This window comes from Hemibagrus wyckioides, linkage group LG28 (genome assembly GCF_019097595.1).
Source record: "Hemibagrus wyckioides isolate EC202008001 linkage group LG28, SWU_Hwy_1.0, whole genome shotgun sequence".
Taxonomy (NCBI): domain Eukaryota; kingdom Metazoa; phylum Chordata; class Actinopteri; order Siluriformes; family Bagridae; genus Hemibagrus; species Hemibagrus wyckioides.
The window spans coordinates 4,202,819-4,227,604 of record NC_080737.1 but is presented as its reverse complement, the minus strand read 5'-3'; the positions used below and the strand labels follow the sequence as shown (position 1 = coordinate 4,227,604).

Here is a 24,786-nt window from a genome sequence, read left to right as displayed (position 1 = left end):
TCGTTAGCGTCAGTGGAAAGCCAAGGGAAAGGTTTACGAATATGTTTTTCAGTCAGGGAAAGCTGTTTGGAAAGCGTCAACCCATGACACCAACGTCGCCTTCGCCACGCGTTCAATAGCTAGGTGATTTTCGGGTGTTTTTGTTGACAGATTGGTGGTGTGGGCGGTCTGTTCTATTTTTAGCCCAAGCTTGGTGGCACGACTTCCTGTGAGGAGCCTTGACATGGAATGCTTGGCTTGGGTCAGTTCTTTATAAGCAGCCGTACAGTTTATATACGCTTCATACTGGGAATATTGGTCATATTTTTGAGTGGCTGGAACGGATTATCTACATTTACATCATTTCTTATGGGGAAATTCATTTCGCAATACAAACTTTCACCTTACGAACAAATTAAATTCATATCCCTAGGTTCCGCTTTCCTTCTTTTTTTCTTATCTTAAATTAAATAAGAAGGTTGTATTGTGTCATATAAGCCTTTGACACTGGAGACTCCTTCCATTAGCAGGAAATCTTCTCTGTAGCAGTGATTTAGTTAAATAAGTCTTTGCTAAATAACCTGACGTTTTTTTAAATAAGTTTTTTCCCTTCTTTTCCTCAGACTGGGAGACGGAAAGGAGTTCCTGTTCCAAGCCAAGGACGAGGTGAGTGGCTTCCCTTCACGTGAGCACATCAGGCAGGGCTGAGATTCTAACTAAACATGAGAGCAGACTGGGATACGGGGAAAGACGAAGGTTATGAGCGATCACTGTTTAGTTAAGAGTCTCAGGTTTAGTCCTCTGCTTTAACATGAAGCAGTTTACTCGAATGTGGTCATAATTTTAATGTTGAATTTAATAAAACTTGTGTTTTCTGGATTTTCTGTCTTTCTTTCCCTCCCCCACTCTGTCTGTCTGTCCCACATCTGTTTGTCTGTCTCTGCTTTTATTTCACTGTCTGTATGTCTATCTGTTTGTCTCTGCTTTAATTTCTTTCTCTCTCTCTGTCTCTCTTTCTCTCTCTCTCTCTAGGCTGAGATGAGTTCCTGGATTCGGGCGATCCACTCCTCCATGCCGGCGAGCAACGTCGACGACCTCTCTCCGGCTCCGCCCCTGACGCGGGCCATGACGATGCCCCCGATGTCCCCCAGCGACGGTGAGGGCGGAGGCGTGACCATGCGCAACAAGGAGGGCAAAGAGAAAGACCGAGAGAAACGCTTCAGCTTCTTCGGCAAGAAAAAGTAACAAGCAAAAGAGAGGAGGGGAAAAGGGTCTCCTCCGAAAAGCGCTGCGAGAACTATCTTAGAGGAAGACGGCGCCCTCTGCCGTCACATAGCTCTACACCTTTTCCTTTCTCTGTCGCTGTCTCACTCACTGCCATCCTCCCTGTACCGTAGCCCCGCCTCCCGAAGGACCACGGCTCGCCTGCGTCCGGCATCGGCGACGCCTTCTGTTGATTTGGACGGTTGATCGGACAGCTTTATTTAAACACTCTGTCCCGGAGATTCGGCGCATAGCAGCCTTTTCCCATAATGCAACACTTCCAAACTTACCTTCCTTCCATTCACTCATCCTTTCCATTTGTTTGATTTGCTGTTGTGAAGGACCAGATTGACCTTTTATTTTTTCCCTTCTTTTTTTCTTTCTAAAGTACGGATGTTCATGTTCCTAGTTAATATATCTGATTGTTGTTTATTATTTAACTATTTGCCATTTGCGATTTTGTGACGAGTAATATTTTAAAAAAAGGAAAAAAAAATGTAAGTTTAGCAAGCAGCGAGTCCAGGTTTAGAGAGGAAACGCAAAAAAATAACCCTCCTCTGTTTCCACACAGAACCCAACGATGAGCTCTAGACTAGGACCCGGGTTCGAAGCTTTCTTTTTTTCTTCTTCTTCTTCTTTCATTTTGAAGTGTGCAGGGGATATTCAAAAAATATATATTAGTTTTATTAAAAAAAAATATTAGTTGGGATTTATTTTCCATCCCCAACGTTGTTGTGATTTTTTTTTTCTTTTTTTTCTGCGTGATTGACTTTCTTTATTCCTCTTTTTTTTTTTTCTTCAGATCACACACTCGCACACTAAAGGCTCATGGGAAGCGATGTTTATTTTATTTTTTTTCTTTAGATATGCTTGTTGTGATTTTTGGGCATTCTGGAAAACCCCAAGGCCGTGTTGCAATTGTGAAACGAAACACTGGAGGAGAAACAAAACTACTGTTTGTTTGTGTTTGTTTTGTTTTGTTTGTTTTTCCCCTTAATGTGGACCAAATTTCCATTTCTCACCGCCCTGATCATTGGAGCTTATTATCGATAAATCACTAATCGACGCTTTAAACATTGGCGTGTGTGCAGGGGTGGGGACAGAAAAAAGAGGGGGGGGCGTGGTTTAACGGACCTATTTTTGCATTTGTACACAGAGAGAGCATGGGGGTGGTGGTTGGGGGGGGGTGGAGTGTGTGCATTTCTCCCAGTGTAGCATGAGCACAGTATTTTTGTAGGCGGTTTTGTTCGCCTCTAGTGACGTGTTTGTGACGTTAGATTTTAAGGCGTGGCCGTGGGACATAAACAAAAACAAACAAACAAAAACGTCATGTAATTTCGACGGATGTACGATGAAGCCCCTTTCGTCTGAGAGAGGGGGCGGAGTATCAAAGCGAGAACCCAGAATTCATAGCGCCACTTTCCACAAGGAAAACATCCTGAAAGTCTTTCTTTTTCTTTCTTTCTTTCTTTCTTTCTTTCTTTCTTTCTTTCTTTCTTTTTCTTTCTTTCTTTCTTTCTTTCTTTCTTTCTTCCTTCCTTTTTTTTATAAATAAATTTGTCACTTTTACGTTTAAATTCTTCAACATTACATCACTGGTTAGAGCGAGGAATCCAAATAAACCGCACACGTGTATATGCAAGAAAAAACAAAACAAAAAACAAACCGGCATGTGCTGATAATCAGTTATGCAATATATTGTAATGTAACATCAGCACACACACACACACACACACACGACACTGTTGTCATGGCACTCGGCTCGTGCACAATTTCTACACCTCGCTATATACACGACTGTAGAGCGAGGATGAAACAGTGGGGGCAGATCCAGTGACACTAACCGTTCAGTATCAGCACATGCCTAAAAGCACACACTGATCTGAGGCTCACCTGAAGAGAGGCCTGCTCTGATTGGTCAGGGTTGCACGCGGAATCAGCCAATCGGCTTCCAGGTGACTGACTGAGTAGCTGAAACGTGGTAGCTCACTTTCTCCTAACCGCTCGCTATTGCCAATACGACTGCAAACATTTTACTCCTAGTTGTGTGTGTGTGTGTGTGTGTGTGTATCACCTCACAAAAATCTGAACCTCAGATCCCCCCCCCCAGGAGTCCTGCTGGACAAAATCAAACGCACAAACACTTTGCAGCTTGGTGTAGTGTCCAGACTTATCGAGGATAACGAGTTAGCGAAGGTCAGACTCATAGAGTCATGCAAGACAACAACAACATGTAACCAAGCATGCTAAGCTGGAGAGCAGGAAATGCTCCATTTTACTCGGCCCAAAAATTGTGACACTGAATGTCTTTTGTGTGTCTGTGTGTGTCGTCACTGTGTGCACGAGATCATTTAACAAAAATAAATAAAGGATAGTTCTGATTTTTAGTAAACGTGCTTCGGTTTCATTTGAGTGAGCTTTATAAGCGAGGGGAAAGGTTCAAAACGTGTCTCTCCATCAACATGTCATTTCTCTGTCAAAATGGAATTGAGTTATTATTATTATTATTATTAACACAAAGAAAAAACTCTTCTGATGACTTACGATTGCTACTGTTATGACTATTAGGACTGCGGCTCTCATGTATTACTGCATTTCTGCTGTCGACTTTGAGGTTCTCTCTCGTGTGTAATACCGATCCCTGCCACAAGGGGGCCACCGTGTGCCGTGCCGCATTTTTCATTCCCGATCCTGGGGAAGAAAGGGGGGGACGGGGAGGGAGGGAGGGAGGTAGGGGAGGGAGGGGCAAATGCAAGATTTGTTTGTTGACTTGTGTATCTACATCGAATAATATTAGGAATAATAAAACATTGTTTAAAACAAAACAAAAATGAAGGCTGGTTTTATTTTGGTTTGTCGTGTGTGTCGTGAAAGTTGAAGGAAATACAGTTGGATTGCTTCTACAGGAAACTTCGAAACGGCTCGAAAGAGATATAGAGATAGAAAACCACTTAAATCGTTTCATTGTGATGACACAGCGCGAGACGGCTCGTGAGCTTAGCAGCCGCCGCTCGAGATGCTATTCTAGAATGTTGTAGAGTGTCTGACCAATCAGAGTGGAGAGCACCTCAGCGCTGTGGTGGGACCATGTGGGTCACGAGCCTCAAGCCGTAGGTGTCATGTGGTTTCTGATGCTGTGTGACGCACAGATTCTGTGAACAAAATAAATAAATAAACAACATGTAGCTTGCACAATGCTAATGCTAATGGTGTGTAATTGTGTTTCAATCTGCGTTCTAGTTCAGTAGCTAAGGCGCTGATCAGGGAGTCGGCCATTTTTAATCTCTCTCTCTCTCTCTCTCTCTCTCTCTCTCTCAGAAGCAACTGGAATGTTCGCTGCCTAGCCTCCGTGCTTGCTATGTTTCCTTACTTATGAGCTTTAGAAGTCTTTAGGTGTTTTTATATCCCACACATTCCACACACTGGCCCCTGAGCAAACGTCTCTGAGACACTAGTGAACTTTTGGGTCATGACCTATGACCCAGCGCTAAGTGTTTTTTTTTTGTTGTTGTTTTTTTCTTTGGAACGTTTAAACGTGTCCAACAAGAGTAGCCAGTTTGGGTAGAAATATTTCATCTGGGATTTTGCTGTGTAAAATTTCACTTTAAAGATATGAGATTAGAGATGAGATCGAAGGTGTCAGAGCATGTGATGATCTGGAACTTGGGTATTGGGATCGAACAGCATGGTAAGTAATAATCTAACTCATGAAGTAAGTTAAAGACAGAGAGAGGTTTGGCTGTTCAACCACGTTGCACCATCCATTGATTTGCTCTACTGCTTTTCCCGCACAGGGAAACTGGAGCTCCCAATGTGGGCGACGCCCTGGCCAGTGGAAGTTCCTGTCCCTCCGCGTGTAATTTGAATCAGACAATTGGATTTATATGCTAATAGCATGACGCCACCGCTAACGGTCCACATTCTGTTTGGAGTTTTAGAAAATATCCCTTCACAGCATGCACCCCAGCCCCCTTATGGATGAGCGTGCGGCGTAACCTAGCAACAGCTTTTCATCCCCTTTGTCAGTGGCGCACAGGACTGAGGCCGAGTCTACCAGAGACCATGATCCACGTCGCTTAATGGCTTATATAAACCTGGATGCTGCACTTTTAATAACAAGCTCTAAACACAGCAAACAAAAGAAACATCTCCAAATCCCAGACATGGCAGAGAATTCCAAAAACTAGGGAAAAAAAAGAGTCAAGATTCCATGAGCTTGTGTCATTTGATGAAACACTATATTGCCAAAAGTTTTGGGACATCTGTCTTTACATGCACATTAACGTAATCTGAAGTTGTCCCGCACTTTGCAGCTTCAACTCTTCTGGGAAGGATTTCCACAAGGTTTAGGAGTGTGTTTATGGGAATTTTGACCATTCCTCTAGAAGTGTATTTGTGAGGTCAGGCACTGATGTTGGACCAGAAGGTCTGTCTCACAGTCTCCACTCTAATTCATCCCAAAGGTGTTCTATGGGGTTGAGGTCAGGACTCTGTGCAGGACAGTCAAGTTCCTTCACACCAAACTCACTCATCCATGTCTTTATGGACCTTGCTTTGTGCACTGGTGTGCAGTCATGTTGGAACAGGAAGGGGTCATCCCCGAACTGTCCAGAATGTCTTGGTATGAAGCTGAAGCATTAAGAGTTCCTTTCACTGGAACTAAGGGGCCGGGCCCAACCCCTGAAAAACAACACCTGAACTCAATGATTTGAAGGCATGTCCCAAAACTTTTGGCAATATAGTGTACTGCTGAAGGGTTTATTGCATCCCTGAATGAGTGAGAAGCCGCTAAAAAACTTCCCAATGCATGGAGTAGACGTTTCGGACGGCTTCGCCAGCTCGCAATTCCTCCTGAGAAAATTTCCCAGAGTTCCACAGACTTCTCAGAGTTGCAATTCTGTGACATCATAGTAAGAAGAGTAAAAACAATAAAAACAACAGCTCACTTGAAAAATTATTTTTAGGTGGTGCTTTGGGTTTCTGTTTACATTTGAAACTAAACACTAAGTGATGCTTTAATAATGGAAATATGAATGAATTCGATTTATTAATTAATTATTACATTTTTTTAAATATCTAACCGCTCCTTCAGGTCATTTTCGGCTTGGCAGATAGTTTTAATCGGCATAAACAAATGAAATAGTTTGTGGAGAGTTTTGGGGAAAGAATTGCAATCTAAAGTCCAAGTTTTTAAATCCAGCTCCACATTTCCATGGGAACATCGGCGTTACTGAAGGCCATGTGGTCAGAGAAAGTCATCTTGGAGAATTGTTAAAACCTTTAGTTCATCTGATATTTGATTTATTTCATGTTGTTGCTTTGTTTTGCGCCACATCACACAATTCTGTCCATCAGAATAGAAATCAATCATTTCAAAATGGACATTGAAGTTGTTTTTGGAGAAACTCATACCCATGGTCTTTTTTTTTATCTGTAGTGTTGAAGCGGTGAGTAACTCAGATGTTCGGCCAGCGATCTGATTCCTTTATTGAGTTATAAAGTCAGCTATTAAGGACAAACTCCAAGGCTGTAACCCGAGCTGCTGCATTCTCAGGTAAGCTCTTTTTACTGCTGTGTTTCAGTTTTTTTTCTTAGCCGGTTGTTTAAATAGTTTCTGTGTTTGTTTCCAGGCTTTCTTTCCAGTCTGTAATTCCAGGTAATTGAGTTAGGTTTCCTGATAACTCACAGATAGACACATGGCACAGTGACATGCCCGGGATTTGTTTGCAGCTTGCTGCTTCCCTTTTATTTCACTGCTGATCGACGGCTGATAAGAGAGAAAGCTGTGATAAGAGCTTCACACTGCACATGTCCTCATCTGACCGCTTCAGCTTGCACAACTTCTCTGGAAATAGGAGCAGCTCCGAGGAGGAAGAGCTGAGACCTGTGTACTGGATCCAACACTCACACTGGATGGATGGATGGATGGATGGATGGGTGGAGTGGATGGGTGGGTGGATGGGTGGATGGGTGGGTGGATGGGTGGATGGGTGGATGGGTGGATGGATGGATGGATGGATGGGTGGGTGGGTGGATGGGTGGGTGGATGGGTGGGTGGATGGGTGGGTGGATGGGTGGGTGGGTGGATGGGTGGGTGGATGGGTGGGTGGATGGATGGGTGGATGGATCCAGTATTTTATTTCAAAACATTAATTCCACCCTAAACTTTAGGCCACACCCAGTATATATGAGTCAGATGTTAACTGTGACATCATTTTGGTCGTTTTTAATTTTTTTTTCAGAATAATGAACTCTTTGGGATTCTGTGCTCGTGTTGATTGTCTTGTGCTCATCCCAAGACTCCCAATCTGTTCATCCGGAGCATCATGTACACAGCAGCAGTGTTAGTCTTTACTCTTCTACACACTGGAATGATTTCTAACCTCGCCGTGTCCCCGGTGTCACCCACTCAGTGAGTCACCTCACTGAGGATCTTCCTCGCCTCAGTGGCCTCAAGCTTGTTCATTATGAGTTTACACACCTTCCAGGTGTCATTAAAAACAACATGATGACACCGTCCACAGATCGACACACTGCTAAACCTGTAGCTATGAGCTTCCGTTAATCATTATCATCCCTAAAGCTAAAATTCAACAAGCCGCGGCTCGTCCGCTGGCCTAGCGCTGCAGAGGCAGGGGTTGCGTTTCCCAGAACTCTTATAATGTGGTATGTCACCTTCAGGCTACAGCTTTAAACCTGATGCCAGCTCTGTACCACGCAGTGATTGATTCCTTGAAAAGGGGCCTGGAGGAGGAGGAAGCATGTTTTAAAGCGTTTGTATTGAACCAAAACGTGATAATTTCAGTCTTATCGCAACCTTAGGAGAAAAAAATTCTAAAAATAACGAGGGGGTCGTCCCCTGCCCGAACATGCCTCGCCTTTCTTTCGGGCTTTGCTCAGACACACATGCTTTACGCTTATGCTGTAGCGTGATTGCGGGTTGCTTTGAGTTTAGGGTATTCACGTCAAATCCGTTAATTAACCCCAGAATTCCAAGGAAGTTCACACTTGTGTCGCCCCCAGAGTCTCTGCTCGTCCCTGTGACCAGATCAACTCAAGGTCAAAAGGCTTCATGCTGCAGGTGGAATCCAGTGTTACCACACGTATCTAGAGTTTTATTTATTTTTTTCTTTAAATATGAACCCTGACACTCGCTACCCCCTCGTGCTCCAGCATGTGCCGAACAAACCATCGGCTGAAGTGTTTCCTCTTCATCATACGTTATCACTGACATCGTTCTAATGATTTAAACCACCCTGACTGATTGTATCAGCTGCTCAAGACAAAATATCTTAATTCATGATGAGACATGTTGAGTATTTTTTTTTAAGGTGCAGAACATTCCAGAAAGATCTGAAAAGTTCTGGATATACAATCGGAATGGAGATGCAGTGGGAAAAAGCAGCGCTTCAGTCTCCTGTTCATTATTATACGCTGTTATGATCGACTGATCCAATAACAAGGATGAAAAATGGCAGCGAGAATCAATGTGCAAAGAATTCACGTGCATTCAGTTTGCATCTGCATAGGAAGATAAAGAATGTGTTCGTTTCATGTTCCTCGTACACGCAATCACCATCGGCCTCACTTGGTGAAAATGAGAGAAAATGATGTCAGCTCTTACAGAGAAGAGAAGAAAAAGGAGAAACTTGTCTTTATTTCTTTATCATCTCTGCAGATGCAAACGAAACGCCTTCCTGGTGCTGCTCCTGGTCCTTTCCATTACATCTGGATCGGATTTGGACGAGGGAGCGAAGCAACATTACAATAGCTGGCCTTCGTGCTGGTCTCAATCGATTACACACACACATACACTAAAGAGACTTGCATTTCTTTTTTTCCAGATTGTGCATCCAAAAGTTTTTATCTGACCCCCAGCTCACAGGGTCAAACCTCATGCCTCATGCCTCATGCCTCTTCACACCTCAGCGTCTTATTTCTGAAAAAAAACAAACAATTGTTTGGAATTTTCCATGTGTAACCTGTGACCCGATGACTGAGTCACGTCAGATCTCATCTTTGACCAGCAAGACATTCATAACTGTGTTATCAGTGCATCCCACACACACACACACACACACGCGCCCTTAGACTGAACTCGCATAGCAGAAGCACCGTCGTCATCTCATCTCCCAGTGCAGTGATCTGCTGAACACATGTTGCCTGAAGCAGGCCAGACCCTCGCTGACTAACGCACCATGCCTTCACTTCGAAACCGCATGTCACACACTGGCACGCAGCCGGACAGGGAAGCAAATTCAATTTGCTATAAAAATTTTATACAAGGCCGTTTGTTAGCATGTTAACATGTGTAACAGGTTTTTCCATCGCTGGGGCCAAGACCTTTCAAAAATCCTGACAATTTGCCAGAACGTGTACGACAAGTCAGAGCCTGTGACAGCGGAACGACTGTTCCTTTCAATACATCTTGTGCGTGTCCGTCGAGATTCCAGAACTTTCTAGTTTTAGCTCTGGAAGGATTACTTCACAGTTCCTGGATGAGTTCCTGGTTTGTTTTGTTCTCATTGTGTGTGCTCTGAGATTTTGAAAATACCCTCTGCTTCTGAGGAACCTAAAACACACCTGAATGTCTGCTCCTGAGTTCCTGGAAAAGTGCTAGCTAGAAATGTTCTGAATTAAGACTTTACTCAGCTCCGTGTTCTGGTCCTGAGCTCCTGAGAAAGTTCGCCAGGACCTAAAATCAGGCCTGAATTATGTTGTTTGGTTCTTCAGTTCCTGAAAATGTTCCTGCAGTGGAAATGCACCAGGCAGAATCAAAGAAATCTGCTTTGCATGCTGTTTGTGAAACAGCCACTGGTTCCAGAAAAGGTTCCTGGTTTAAAAAAAAAAGGGGCCTAGTAGGACCTTGTATTAGTTCTGTTTTAAGTTCTGCGGGTTTTGAAAAAGGTTCTTTAAAAAGTTCCTATGGTGGAAATGGACCTTCTTGAACTTTTCATTCCTGGAGGTTAGGAAAAAAAAAGTTCTTGTTTTGGAAATGGGTTCTGCTAGAAACGAAAATCCGCACCACTTTCTGTTTTTGAGTTCCTGAACAAGTCAGAGGTTTCAGAAAGAGCTTCCTCTGCTTAGTAATTCATTCCCGGTTCTTTATTAGATTACAGTCTTACGGAAGAACAAGGTCTGAATCTCCGGTTCTGCTGATCTGTTGCTCATGCACCTGAGTCGGGTTTCTGACTCTTATTTGCAATAAGCTCTTTTAGAGGGGGGCGGGGCTTAGACCATGAGTCAGCCAGGAAATCGATGACAAAATATATCAATGTTGACGAATGACATTTTTTTGTCACCAAATTTGGTCATAATTCTGAGAAACGTGGATTGGTTTAGTAACACTGCAAGTATTCAACTCGGTTTTTCAGGTGGTTCCTTGAGTAGTTAAAGGTATTTGTTTTCTCCATGAGGAACTTTTTACGTATGCTCAGATGGCGTGAATCCTGTCCGTTATCTCGGAAAGACCCGGAATGTGAGACTGCTGTGTTGGAACACAATGTATCTCGTGAAAGCTTTCAATGCAAATCCGACTCTCTGTCCCGGCATAGCCCCGAACAATTCCAGGCCTGGCTTTGAAGCAGGCAAACTCGTTCCACTTCTTATCAGCTCTTTGTCATTCGCACTCCCAGCAACAGACGACCTGTTAGCGCTGTTAATAAGAAGGCAAACATGCCTGTTTTTTTTTTTTAACTTCAATATACGAGAAACACAAGCTTTCTGACTAAAGCCTCACACACGAGCTCATATCAGCGTTTCTTATCGCGCTAGCCGCTTTTTTACACTACCTTACTCAAGCACAGAGGCGTGGGAACAATGATCCTCGAAGCAACCCTGTCATTATAATTACTAAATAAAAAGCATTTCTTCTTTTCAACCTAATCAGCTGGTTAATTAAAGAAGAATACATTTTCCCTCAGAGATGCGGTGTTTACTTGTTAGCTTAAACGGAATTTAGTTGCGATATATAAGGAACGCGAAACGAAATAGAAACACGAAGGTGTCGAATTTCAGCCGAAACTTCTTCGCTTCTCTGAAACTTGTTTTGTTCGCTTTTGTTTTTTTTTTGTTTTGTTTTTCTTTAAACATTCACACGGGAGCTACGTTGTTAACTTGAACAACGGGTGAAAATTTGTTGTAGCTACTACTTTAGCATTAGATAAATTTCGTACAAACTGAAACTCATTTCCGCCACACACACGCACATACATACGGACGGACACACACACGCACACACACACGCACACATACACACACACATGCACATACATACGGACGGACACGCACACATACACACGCACACACACACGGACGCACACGGACACACACACAAACACACACATTACTATTGCATTATAATTGTGTAATAATCACGCACCATTGGACTAATTATTTGTAGATCATTGTACTGGACTGCTGTTGTTATGGTTTTGTTGTTAGCTACACAGTTGTTCACTTATTTGATGGAGGTAGGGGTCAATATTTATGCGAGCCATTGTAGGAAAAGGTAGAAATGATGGAATTTTGAGCCGAAGTCAAGCATGAAGCCGGTGAGATTCTGGATTAAATACAGTTTTGTGATGATGAGTGAGAGAAAGAGTGAGGGGGGGCAGAGAGAGATAGAGAGAGAGAGAGAGAGAGAGAGAGAGAGAATTTTGAGCAGTAATCCTATATGAAGACAGTGAGATTCTGGATATAAATCCAGGAGTGTTGTTGAGGCTTCAGCTGCTTTAACTCGACAGTTAGGAATCTCACAGCCGCAGAGTTTTAAGACGTCCAGAAAACGAGTGCAAGAGGACTTTACTTCCATCAAGGTAGTGCGCATAATAATGCTGTCCTTATGACTGACCCCATTAAACTCTTACGCAACTCGCCTAACGAATAGATCAGCTTATCGATAACGCCTCGTTCCACCTCGTCACACGGCCAGCAGGAGTGTCTCAGACATGAGTGTGTGGTGCTGTAGACATGAGGACATCATCAGGCCATGAGTTCTATACAAAGAAAAGAAAATGGTTTTCCCTGGAATTCCTCACCGTCCTGTGTGACGTGACTTTTATGTGTCAGCAAAAGTTTTGGCACCCCAACACACACAGAACTCCAAATATGGCTTTGCTATATACATCCATGGAAAAGAGCTGATCAGTCATTCATAGGAAATACACACACTAGGAGCACCAAAACACTTTTAACTCATATGCACCTGCCATTTTTAGATGTAAAGAAGTGCAGATTAGTGTGTGTGTGTGTGTGTCTGTGTGTGTGTGTGTGTTTGAAGTGTTCAGTGTTTTAGATCTAATAAATAATGAGCTGGCATTCAACAACACACACACACACACACTACAGTGGTTTCCTTCCTGATTGAAAAACATGGAACGTTGCTTCCTGTGAGAGAAAGTGTGTGTGTGTGTGTGTGTGTGTGTGTGTCTAGTGAGGTGTTATACAGGAAATGGAGCATTACAGAAGCAAAAATGTAAAGACACACACTGAATCACAAGCAGCATTTCTGACGCAGTTGCTCGTTTCCCACGGGCCCACCGATGGGTGTGTTCCAGTTTGGGTTTAACTGTGAGTCAGCGTGCACCTACACACACACACACACACACACACACACACACACACACAGGGTAAAGGGTGAATGCAGCAGTGTCATGCTGGAATGTACAGAAACAAGGAAGCAAGAGTACTAGAGAGAGAGAGAGAGAGACAGAGGTATAGAGAGATAGAGATAGAGAGAGACAGAGGTATATATAGAGAGAGATAGAGATACAGAGAGAGAGAGAGAGAGAAATCCTGGTGTGGAATCAGGAGCACACAGGATTTGTATCAGTTCATGTTTCTGCTCTGTTTTTATTTAAGAGTCAGATTTCCAGTTTTGCCGGAATCTTCCATCATAATACAGGGTTTTATTTCCCACATCATCATCATCATCATCATCATCATCATCATTGCACAAGTGTGTATGGGAATTAATGCTGGCTGATGATCTCATGTCCTGTCTCAGTGTGTGTGTGTGTGTGTGTGTGGTTCCCTGGATTTCTCCCAATAACTCTTCTTTTCCAGTCCATGATGAAGATTTCATTCTAGTTTCATTTTTCCCTATTCTGTATAAATTCTACTGTACGGTGCCCCCCCCCACACCCCTGAGTCTCCTCTGAAACTGGGAAATGATTAAACTCTCCTCTATTTCATTATTTTCTGTTCTTTTATATGGTTATAAATATTCTATTCCATAAAAAACTCAATTCTATCAGAATAAAATTCTATTCTATTCTGAAAACTGTATTCCATTTTATTTGGGCAAAGCTCTATTTTATTCTGTTAAAAAAAACCCTCTTCTGTTCTGTTCTATTCTTATAAAATTATTATCTAATCTATCTAATCTAATCTAAAATTATATAATTATCTACTCTACTGAACTCTATTCTGTTTTATTCTATTCTCTATTCTATTCTACTCTATTCTAATGTACTCTATTCTATTATACTCCATACATGATATATTCCATTCATTTTGGTTCATTTTATTCCATTACAGTAAAACTCCATTCTATTCTATTCCAGTGCAGTCATATTCTATTCTATTCTATTCTATTCTATTCTATTCTATTCTATTCTATTCTATTCTATTCTATTCTATTCCATTCCATTCCAGTATACTCTTATTCTATTCTATTCTATTTCAGTATACTTTCATCACTATACTATTAAATCTAATGAAATTATTTTCTAGTACAGTAAATCTCCTATTCTATTCTGTTCTATTTTATTCCAGTATACTCCTTTTCAATTCTTTTCTATTCTGTTTTATTATATTCAATTCTATTCCAGTATACTCCTATTATACTTTCCGTTGTTCAGTTCTGATTAAACTCCATTGTTTACTATTTCTTCTCTTTAATTCTATTCTAATTAAATTCTTTTCCTTTAAACTTCTATTCTATTCTATTCTATTCTATTCTATTCTATTCTAGTATACTCTCATCAGTATTTTATTCTATTCTAACAAAACTTTGCTCTATTCTATTCCATTTCAGTAAACCCGTATTCTACTCTACTCTATTCAGTTCTGATTAAAGCAGCCATGTTTCTGACGATAAACACCATCAGCTAACAGGTGAATGTCGTTGTTGTTGTTGTTGTTGTTGAACACTAAAGGCTTTACTTTCTTTATCCTTTTCACTATCACAGAGAAAAGAAAGAGTTTTGTATGTGGTGAAGTCCTCGGAAAAACGTATGGAATAACGTCCACCTACGTTCAAGACACACAGAACATAGTCTTCACACATCATTCACCTCAAACACACACACACCATCGGATTCCCTCACAGGGGACATTAGAGATTTTTTTATTCCTAAACTTTACACGCAAAGAATCCCAACCTGTTCAAATGGCCAGCAAAATAAAATTAATTAGAAATTTAAAAAATTACAAAATTGAAACCTTAATTCTGATGTGATAAAATGTCACAGTGTTGTAACTCTTTCTTCATCATTTTTAGGCTTCATCTTAAGTGTTAAGTAGTTTTTTAAAAAATAGATAGAAATATATAAATACATCATAAATATATATGTATAAGAAATATAAGAAATCCGAACAAATTGAATCAACTTATAAATTAAATAAATTGTATATCCATTTAGTAAAGTTTTGTCAGGGCAGCACCACTGTTTGCCTAAAAGTTTGTTAGCAAAATAATAATAATAATAATAATAATGATAATAATAATAATGATATTAATAATAATAATAATAATAATAATAATAATAATAATAATAATAATAATAATAATAATAATAATAATAATATTGATATTAATAATATTAATAATAATAATAATAATAATAATAATCTACTTATGAATCTGTTTGTTTATCCGGAAACTTCTAACTAACTAATCTATTAACTAACTCACTAATCCAATCAGAAGAGAGAGAGAGGTGTTAGGGGGCGGGGCGCGAGCTTAAAGCAGAGCGTCTCCGGTTTTCCAGTATCAGCACATAATGCGCGTGCGGCGCACAAACGTATCCGCTGTTCGGGGGGGTGGTTATTTTCCGCACACCGCGTGAGCAGGACATATCACAGTCCGGTTACAGGCGCCACAGGAGGGAAGACACGAGGGGGCACGCGCGCTGGGGACAGTGGATACTCATCTGCTCTTCGGACGGAGCTGAAAACCTGGAAAAAGCCCGGGGAGAGCACGCGCAAGGTGGGTTTAAAAACGCGCTCTCTCTCTCTTGTACACACACACACACACAAACACACACACACACACACACACACACACACAAACATGGCAATCCTCCGCTATATGGGCGCGAGGACAGCGCGAGAGTTTGTCGCTGCGCTCGCGCCAATGCGTGGCTGCGTCCTAATCCGCATAGACCTCTCTCTCTCCCTCTCCCTCTCTCTCTCTCCATCTCTCTCTCTCTCTCTCTCTCTCTCTCCATCTCTCTCTTTCTCTGTCTCTCTCTCTCTCCCTCCCTCTCCATCTCTCTGTCTCTCTGTCACTCCCCCCCCCTCTCTCTCTCTCTCTATCTATCTATCTATCTATCTATCTATCTCTCTCTCCATCTCTCTCTCTGTCTCTCTCGCTATCTCCATCTCTCTCTTTCTCTCTCTCTCTCTCCCTCCCTCTCCATCTCTCTGTCTCTCTGTCACTCTCTCTCTCTCTCCCTCCATCTCTCTGTCTCTCTGTCACACACTCTCTCTCTCTCTCTCTCTCTCTCTCTCTCTCTCTCTACCTATCTGCCTCCACCGTCTATATGCTAATTTTCCAGTCTGTAAATATTTGCCGGATTGGGAAAGTTTACACATCCTCAGGACAAAATGCAGAAGAAGCTTCACTTATATCAGCATCACATGCCATTCTTTTTAAACGTTCCATCTTTTGTTATCACTCACAACAATAAAACGGTGGGATCGTGTTCGCTACAATATTAATGTGATAGGAAATATCTTCGTCGTCATTGGTTTCCAGTGTGAGGCTGTGAACTGTAACAGACGTCTGTTCTCATTTTTCCCCATCTGTAAACAACGACCATGTCTTCACAGAGCTGTTCGGCTCCAGGACATTGGGCGAGGACACACACACACACACACACACACACATAGCTCACAGCAGGAAAAACAAAACACACATGCACACATCCCTCCATCTTTTCCGTTGTCACTTTGTTTTGAACAGTTTGTTCTCTCTGCTGTGTTACACACAATACTCCGAGCTATAGACGCTGCTCATGGACACTTCTGGTTTGAACACACACACACACACACACTCAGCTTTTCACCTGGACGTGTAAGTCGATTTCACACAGAGACATGAGGTGAGGCAACACTCCAGCCGGTCTAGACCTGTTCCTGTTCTTGTGAGAAGTGCGTGAGATGTGTATCAGTCAGTTGGCTACTGTAAACTGACGTGTAGAGAAATAATCATGAAAATATTCAATCGTGTAAAATGTTTCCTTCTGCCAGTCTAGCAGTCATGATTTGTGACGCAACGTGTCACTGATCTCATCTCCCAGTGCTGCTGAGCTTGAACAGAATATTGCCAAGATTTATACTAATTTCTCCTTATCGATACTATGGTAGATCTCTCTCACTCTCTGTGTGTCCAACTGCTTGTCACACTATCTATCTATCTATCTATCTATCTATCTATCTATCTATCTATCTATCTATCTATCTATCTATCTATCTATCTATCTATCTATCTATCTATCTATCTATCTATCTATCTATCTATCTATCTATCTATCTATCTACACTACATTGCCAAAGGTTTTGGGACATCTGCCTTTACCTGCACATGAATGTAATATGGAGTTGTCCCGCCCTTTGCAGCTATAACAGCTTCAGCTCTTCTGGGAAGGCTTTCCACAAGGTTTAGGAGTGTGTTTATGGGAATTTTTTTAGTGATGTTGGAGGAGAAGGTCTGGCTCACAGTCTCCACTCTAATTCATCCCAAAGGTGTTCTATGGGGTTGAGGTCAGGACTCTGTGCAGGACAGTCAAGTTCCTCCACACCAAACTCACTCATCCATGTCTTTATGGACCTTGCTTTGGTCACTGGTGTGCAGTCATGTTGGAACAGGAAGCGGTCATCCCCAAACTGTTCCCACAAAGTTGGGAGCGTGAAATTGTCCAAAATGTCTTGGTATGAAGCTGAAGCATTAAGAGTTCCTTTCACTGGAACTAAGGGGCCGAGATCAACTGCTCAAAAACAACACCTGAACTCAATGACTTGGAGGGGTGTCCCAAAACCTTTGTCAGCATTTCAGGACAGAGAGATTGAGGTTTTTTTTCCTGTATTAACTTGAAGAGAGAGAGAGAGAATAAACAGAACCTTGTGAGTGGAGCAATGGTTACTGCTGCTATAACGTTAGTGAGGACAGGAACTAACATTTCCATTAAGCTGATGGACCGTATGACGTGTTGCTGTTAAATAAACAAAACATTGGTGTACGAAGAATAAAAACCTTCAGCACATAGCAGCAACTAGTTGTGTTTTTAGTTCTGGTTTCTGTTCACACTGTACTCTGAGTGACAGCTGAGCCTACAGGTCAGAGGGGATTTTTACACTAGTATCCATCCTGCTCTGATTGATATTATTAGAAAGTCAGGTGAGGTCACAAAAAAGTGTTTTTTGTTTTGTTTTGTTTTGTTTTAATTACGCTGAACTAAAATGATACCTGTAAGCAATGTTGATGTCTTGTGAGGGGAAAAAAAATTGTGTTTACTTTTTTCTTTATTTTCTGCTGATTTCAAACCTTGTAATCAGTTGCAGCACTGGACTTAATGCTAGTCTAACAAACAAACAAGCCACGCCCCCTTTCACTGAAGACACTCCCCATTTTGTCTCTGTTTGCTAATCCGGTATGGAACTGCTACAGACGCCGTGCACATGTCCAGAAGCTTTACACCGTCCAAGTAGTACTCATAATAAGGCAGGCACACACACACACACTCACACACACACAGGGGGGTTGGTGCTCTTTATTATCCGTCTGATGGATACAAATGAGGCAAAAACACACAAAGCAACTCATTGTGTATTGAAAAACAAAACCAGCCTGTAAAAAGCTTCATTTGTCAGTATGAATTTTTTTACAGAAACCGCAGTGTGAGTGAGTGTGTGTGTGTGTGTGTGTGTGTGTGCGAGAGAGAGAGAGCTGGCACTGATTGAAAATGTTGCTCTTTTTCTGATACCTTTGTTTTCCCATTTGTTGCATCTCTCTCTCTCTCTCTCTCTCTCTCTCTCTGTTCATCTGTTGTTCATTATCTTCTCAGTTCAGTGAGTCAGCACACTGCAACCTCTCTCTACACACACACACACACAACACACACACACACACAACACACACACTCAAAAGCTGCCTCACCCCAAATCAGACATCAAGTTCACAACTTGGGCTAACCACAGCGTATTTTCTCCCTCTCTCTTTCTCTCTTTCTTTCACACACACACACACTCCTAATCAGGTACACCGTGTTCACACACTTTGTCTAATCAAAGTACATTTTTTATACACACACACACCATGATAACAGTTTAACCACAGACAGACAGTTGGTACAATCCATGTCTCACTTTGTAAAAGACACAGAACTTGTGCTGTATTTGTTTGTGTGTGTGTGTGTGTGTGTGTGTGTAAAACATGTGTTTGTGTGTTTGCTTGCAGCACTACACACTTTAGTTGTTTTCCAGTATAAACACACACTTTGATATTTGTTAGTTTCTCTCTCTCTGTGTGTGTGTGTGTGTGTGTGTGTGTGTGTGTGTGTGTGTGCGTGCGTGAGTGTCTGTCTGAAGACTTACAGAGTTTCACAGCAGTCACACTCAGTGACACTGAAGAGACCCATCGCACACACACACACGCTTTATCGCTGATGGATCACTGATGTAACCTGAGAGAAATGACTTAATGTTGGAAGCATGTGTGTTATACCTCTGTGTAGCTATGCTCTGACACACACACACACATCCACACACACACACACACACACACACTCACTCACACACACACACACACAAAACCTCACTGTTTCCATATGAACACATTGTTTCCCTCTGGCTCTGCTGACCAGTAAACACACTTTATTTCCAGACAAGTGTGTATCAGAGGCCACGCCTCTTTCAGTGTGACTGACAGATACAGAGGTCACACCCCTTTCACTGTGACTGACAGATACAGAGGTCACACCCCTTTCACTGTGACTGGCAGATACAGAGGCCACGCCTCTTTACTGTAACAGACATATATAAAAGCCACATCCTCTTCAATGTAACTGACACACACACAGGTCACACCTCCTTCACAGTGACTGACATACAGTGGCCACACCTCCTTAATTGTGACTGACACACACACAGGTCATGCCTCCTTCACTGTGACTGACAGATACAGAGGCCACACCTCCTTCATTGTGACCAACACACACATAGGCCACGACTCTTTCACTGTGACCGAAACACACACAGGCCACGCCTCCTTCACTGTTACTGACAGATACAGAAGCCACACCTCTTCCACTGTTACTGACACACACATAGGCCACCCCTCTCACTGAGATCCCTACATCTCTTTCCTGAAGACATGAACTCTACCCGGCAAAGCCACACCTGGACTCCTGGCCAACACTAACACGCTGATTATTTTCTCAACATGGGATTTATTTCTTTTCTCGCCTGCTTTTTAAAATAATCATCACTTGATTGGAGGCGAGTGGAAGCCTGTCTGATAAAAACGAAAGCAGTTTGTCCTGAAGGCACCGCGGCTACATAAACATTAAGGAGATTTCCTTTTTCCACACTCGATGTCGTAACACTGACTGGTGGCTTGGTTTGAGGTGGAAATAAACAAGTTATATCACAGCACTGCTGACTTCTGGCTTCTGATTGGTCGGAAGGTAGCTGGAGTCAACTTTGAGCTGGAAAGTGTAATGTTCCATATCACAACAATCCACTGTTGATTATTTTCTTCCAACAACATGCACCAAGTGTTTCCTTTTCATTTTTTCACACTTTCACAGAGTTGATAATGACTGTTGCAGGAGCACTGTCTGAGTTGAGTCCTATTTCGAGAATGTCTCACCTCCATCAGGAATATTTTGCCTGCTAGCTGGAGTCTATTGAAGTGTGTTGTTCATTTGAGTCTCAGTGTTAATAGTCTCTCTCTGTCTTTCCCTCTCTCTCTCAGAATGGAGTGACAGACGGGATGGACGTCTGGAATTTGGTCTCATTACCATCTCCTAGTGAGGAATTTTAGAGGGAATCCTCGTCTTGAAGGCCTGGAGCTGCTTGAATCCGGGTCTGTACTGCTGCTGCTTCCTCGAATTGCCTCGCCTCAGCCTTCTTTCTCTCTCCACACTGTTGCGCGAGCTCTCTCTGTGTTGTTCCGGGGGACACTCAGTGGTCACCATGTCCTCCAAAGCTCCCATATACCTGAAGCGCAGGAGTCGCAAAGGCAAGAAGGAGAAGCTGCGTGACCTGCTCTCGTCCGACATGATCAGCCCTCCGCTGGGCGACTTTCGCCACACCATTCACATCGGGAGCGGCGCTGGTGGCGACAACCTCTTCGGGGACCTTTCCTTCCTCCAAGGCAAGTTCCACCTGTTACCTGGGCAACAAGGCCAGCAAGGGGCAATCCAGTGGAACTGCGCCGCCAACGAGGCCTCGCCGCTGCTCAAGAACGCTCTTTCGCTTCCTGTCATTGGAGGAGTGCAGGCACTCACGCTTCCGCCCTCAGCCCCTGTTGCATCGCAGCCTCTTGCCCCTGTCATGGCTCCGCCCCCGAAACCTCCCAGACTGCACCTGGATTCACCTCACACGTCACTCCCCGGCTCCCCGAAGCGCTCGCCCGATCACGAACAGCCTTGCATGGGAAAAGTGGAAAAGGGGGAGGAGAAGCCAGGCGAGAAAGACGACGAGCCGGCATATCTGTCTCACGCCGGCTCCATGCTCTCGCTCCACTTGGACCTGGGGCCGTCCATCCTAGAGGACGTCCTGCAGATCATGGACACCCAGAGGATGGGAGGCATCGGTGGAGGATTTGTACCAAACGGTCGACAAGAGGTCTACACCTAAGATGTTCCACCTTTTTTAACATACTTTTTTTGTTCCCTCTCTTTTTATTGCTGCGAGTGCTGGTTTGAACAGTAACTTTTCCGTCTGTCCTTGAAATTGTTCTCTTTCACACTGGGAGTGTTCAAGGCTGCAGAGAAATTGTTTTTTTTTTCCTACTTCATTATGGGAGATAAAAAACTGTGACACCTTTTATGACATCCTGGTCTTCCTGGTTACTCTCCTGAGCCACTGATTAAATATTAATTCATCTTTTAAACCAGAGCAGCAGTCCGGACTGCCGTTTCTGACGTAGCCTGTTTGTCCGGAGCAGTTTTTTTTAGCCAAGGGATTAAACTGCAGGAGAAGAAAAACGACCTTCTCTCAGCACTGAGAATGACGTCACCTTTCTCCTCGGTGGTGTTGCCAATTTCTGAACAAATACACTTTTTTTTCTTGTTGTTTTGCTTTACTAGGGGAGCACATTATGTCCAAGAACTACGAATAAGGGAAGGTATCTTGGTTAAAGAGCAAGAGAAAAAAACAAAAACCTGTGCATGTCTTCCATCTTAGTGGAGATGTGAAAAGACTTGGAACGTTGCACCTTTGGCTTTACTGGATGTTTCTGCACTCCCTCAGGCAGGGACAGTTGATCCCTGGTTTCAGATGGATCCTTTTTTTTAGATGGAGGTGTGAGGATGAGTTTGTCACTGAAACCACAGCTTGGGTTCACTTTTTATACCAAGCCCCAGGAGATTTATCATTTTAGTGCATTCGAGCGTTAAAGAGGAATTCCACATGGGTTTTTAAAACGTCAGCTTGGTGAGATGTAATTAAAGTCCTGTAGTGGGCTTTTAAGGACATTCTGGACTATTTAGTCTGGGCCAATTTTATCAAACTGGATATTTAACAAATGTATTTTGTGAAAGGTTCGTGGGGGAATTACACATGAAACAGGATCCTCATGAAAAGGCAGATCTTTAGGAAAACATTTGTATCCTGTGTTTCGCTCTTGGGTTTGTGTGAAAGCAAGTGAAAGGACAACAGACATGACTAGCTGTTTATGAGACAGAAAAATGATGCAAACTTCTAGTATGATACTTTCAAAAAAGTGAAAAATGACGCAATAAATTTAATAGGTTTTCTATTTTGGTCATTAAGTCATAAATCTTTCGCCATAAATCCTGATTCCTCTAAAGTTGTTCTTTCGGCCACTCCCTGTTTTGGGGTCACCACAGTGGATCAATTGGTCAATTTGGCACAGGTTTTATGCCCGATGCCCTTCCTGACACAACCCTCCCATTTAATCCGGGCTTGGGGCCGGCACTCAGAGTTTACTGGCTGGGTTAGTGCCCTGCCCGGGAATCGAACCTGGGCCACGGCAATAAGAGCGCGGGATCCTGCCACTGGACCACCAGGAGGCCCCCTGATTTCTCTAAAGTGACCTCTGGCTTCCATTTGGCAGAATCTTGCAGCTGAACTAAGATATGTAACCAAGCACCTTAAGAACCTCTTTAGCGGCCCATTTACTGGCAGGAAGTGTGGACGGGTCTTTCAGTTGGACAGTCCGGAGGTTGTTAGCTGTTATCCTCACACTTTGATAAATACTTCCCTAAACGTGAATGATACATATCACAGTTTATCCACATGGGGGGTGTGGCTTGTTATCAGTGGTCGTGGAAAAAGCACAAGTATAACAAGAACACAGTGGTTTAGTTTTGCTGGTCAAAATGGTTGCCAAGATCAAGATATTTACGGCTAATCGACAAGATGGCCGAGTTTCCAGAGTAAGTGTAGTGTCACGAGTAGCCATGGTAGTGACCATTCCTTCCAGAAACTTCTTCCATCATCAGAATGGTCAGGAGAGGGAAAAGACCGTTAGACAACAGATTAGACATTTTTGAGCACTACAGTGACGCCACATAGAGGAGGGAATGTGAACAGTGTCTTCCTTTAACGACTTTTCAGGTCAGCCGGCATCATCGTCGACTGTGGAATTCCTCTTTAAGGCTTTTCCGAGGGTGAAGAGCGAGGTCATGTGACATGGTCATGTGTGACACTCGGTGTACTTTAAGCCAACAGTCAGTAGATCATTACTGTATTAACTGAGTCAAGGTTAAAGGAGCGAGGGTAAAGAATGTTCCGGCTCACTGCTACCACATCCCGCTACGTGACAAACACTGTACTTCCTGTATGAATTAGCAATAACAGATATTAGCGACTTATTATTATTATTATTATTATTATTATTCATAATAGTGCTATCATGAAGGCCTCGTTAGTGATGATGACATCGCACCGCTCTGTTCATCTTCTCGGGTGAGAACGCCTGTCCCGTACCCATCCGCAAACTGGACTATTATGGGATAGGAGGTGGCAAGAGTCTATTTTTAGTCGCGGACACACACTTTTCTCTTCCTGATTAGATGTTCAGAAGTAAAGGATGCATTGTGAGCCAAGCTAGCGTGATAGCAGCTGTGGAGTGTGTGTGTGTGTGTGTGTGAGAGAGAGAGAGAACACAATGACAGTTACTATGGTTGTGTTGTCATAAATCCACAGTGGCCTTGAGGAGTGAAACATCATGGGAGGGAGGAGAGGAGAGTCGACAGCTTGTGCGTTAATTTTTCACTTTCTGTCAAAACCCTGAAAATGAAAATGTACCTTCACTCGACCCCCCCGCTCTTTCTCTCTCTCTTTCTCTCTGCCTCTCTCTCCCTCCTTCTCTCTCTCTCACTCTCTCTCTCTCTCTCTTGTTCTCTCTCCCTCTAGCCCCCCCCCCCACACACACACCTCCAAACAAATGGTAAATTGTGTAATTTATTTATTCTCAGATTCATAAAATCGAAACCTGACCGATGTCAATCTTAATCTGTAGCCCCGCCCCTAAACCCACACCATTATCACCTGATTGTATAGAAAGCTCTCTCTCTCTCTCTCTTTCTGTTCACATGAGAAGATAATCTGTGCATCTGAATGAACAAAGAAAAATCTATAATATTGGTATAAAAATATCAATAAAGGACAATTTTATATGATGTGGTGCTTCTGCTGTCAGTCATTTTCTCCTGTAGAATATATCACTGGAATATAGATTTATTCTTATTTACATATAAACAGTAAACAGATGTGAGTTAGTGTTTATTATTTATTGGTGTTTCCTTTCTCCAGAAACTTCTCTGTGATCTCTCTGCTTCCTGACTTTGAGGGGTTTTTTTTTGTGTGTGTGTGTGTTATTAACTAAACACCTCGGGTATGGAGCTGCACTACAGTCAGAGCTGCTGTTCTAAAAAATTCGGACCAATCAGATTAGAGAATTCAAGTGTTAAAAAAAACAGAAATACAGGATCAATCACTCAAAAAACAAATAAAGATTTAATTCCTCATTCCTAACTTGGTCTTTAGGTTAAAGATAAAAACAACACAAAACCACACACACGTATACACCCACACATATACACACGCAACACCACACAAACACAC

The 24,786-nt window shown here is 42.6% G+C and overlaps 2 protein-coding genes across 5 annotated transcripts in view; both read left to right on the top strand.

The window, feature by feature from the left end:
• The window catches only part of sptbn2 (spectrin, beta, non-erythrocytic 2), a 58,430-nt gene extending 54,465 nt beyond the window's left edge, over window positions 1-3,965 (top strand). For all 4 annotated transcript variants that reach the window (XM_058382975.1, XM_058382972.1, XM_058382976.1 and 1 more), the window contains 2 exons: window positions 603-645; window positions 1,012-3,965. In XM_058382975.1, coding sequence (XP_058238958.1) covers window positions 603-645; window positions 1,012-1,224 — 256 coding nt within the window. In that variant the 3' untranslated portion in view covers window positions 1,225-3,965. The remainder of the gene's footprint in view (window positions 1-602; window positions 646-1,011) is intronic.
• Window positions 3,966-15,205: 11,240 nt separating this feature from the next.
• cdc42ep2 (CDC42 effector protein (Rho GTPase binding) 2) lies at window positions 15,206-24,341 on the top strand. The gene is made up of 2 exons (XM_058383123.1): window positions 15,206-15,454; window positions 20,444-24,341. The coding sequence occupies exon 2, from the start codon at window positions 20,665-20,667 to the stop codon at window positions 21,328-21,330; it is 666 nt and encodes a 221-aa protein (XP_058239106.1). The 5' UTR covers window positions 15,206-15,454; window positions 20,444-20,664; the 3' UTR covers window positions 21,331-24,341.
• The last annotated feature ends 445 nt before the right edge of the window (window positions 24,342-24,786 follow it).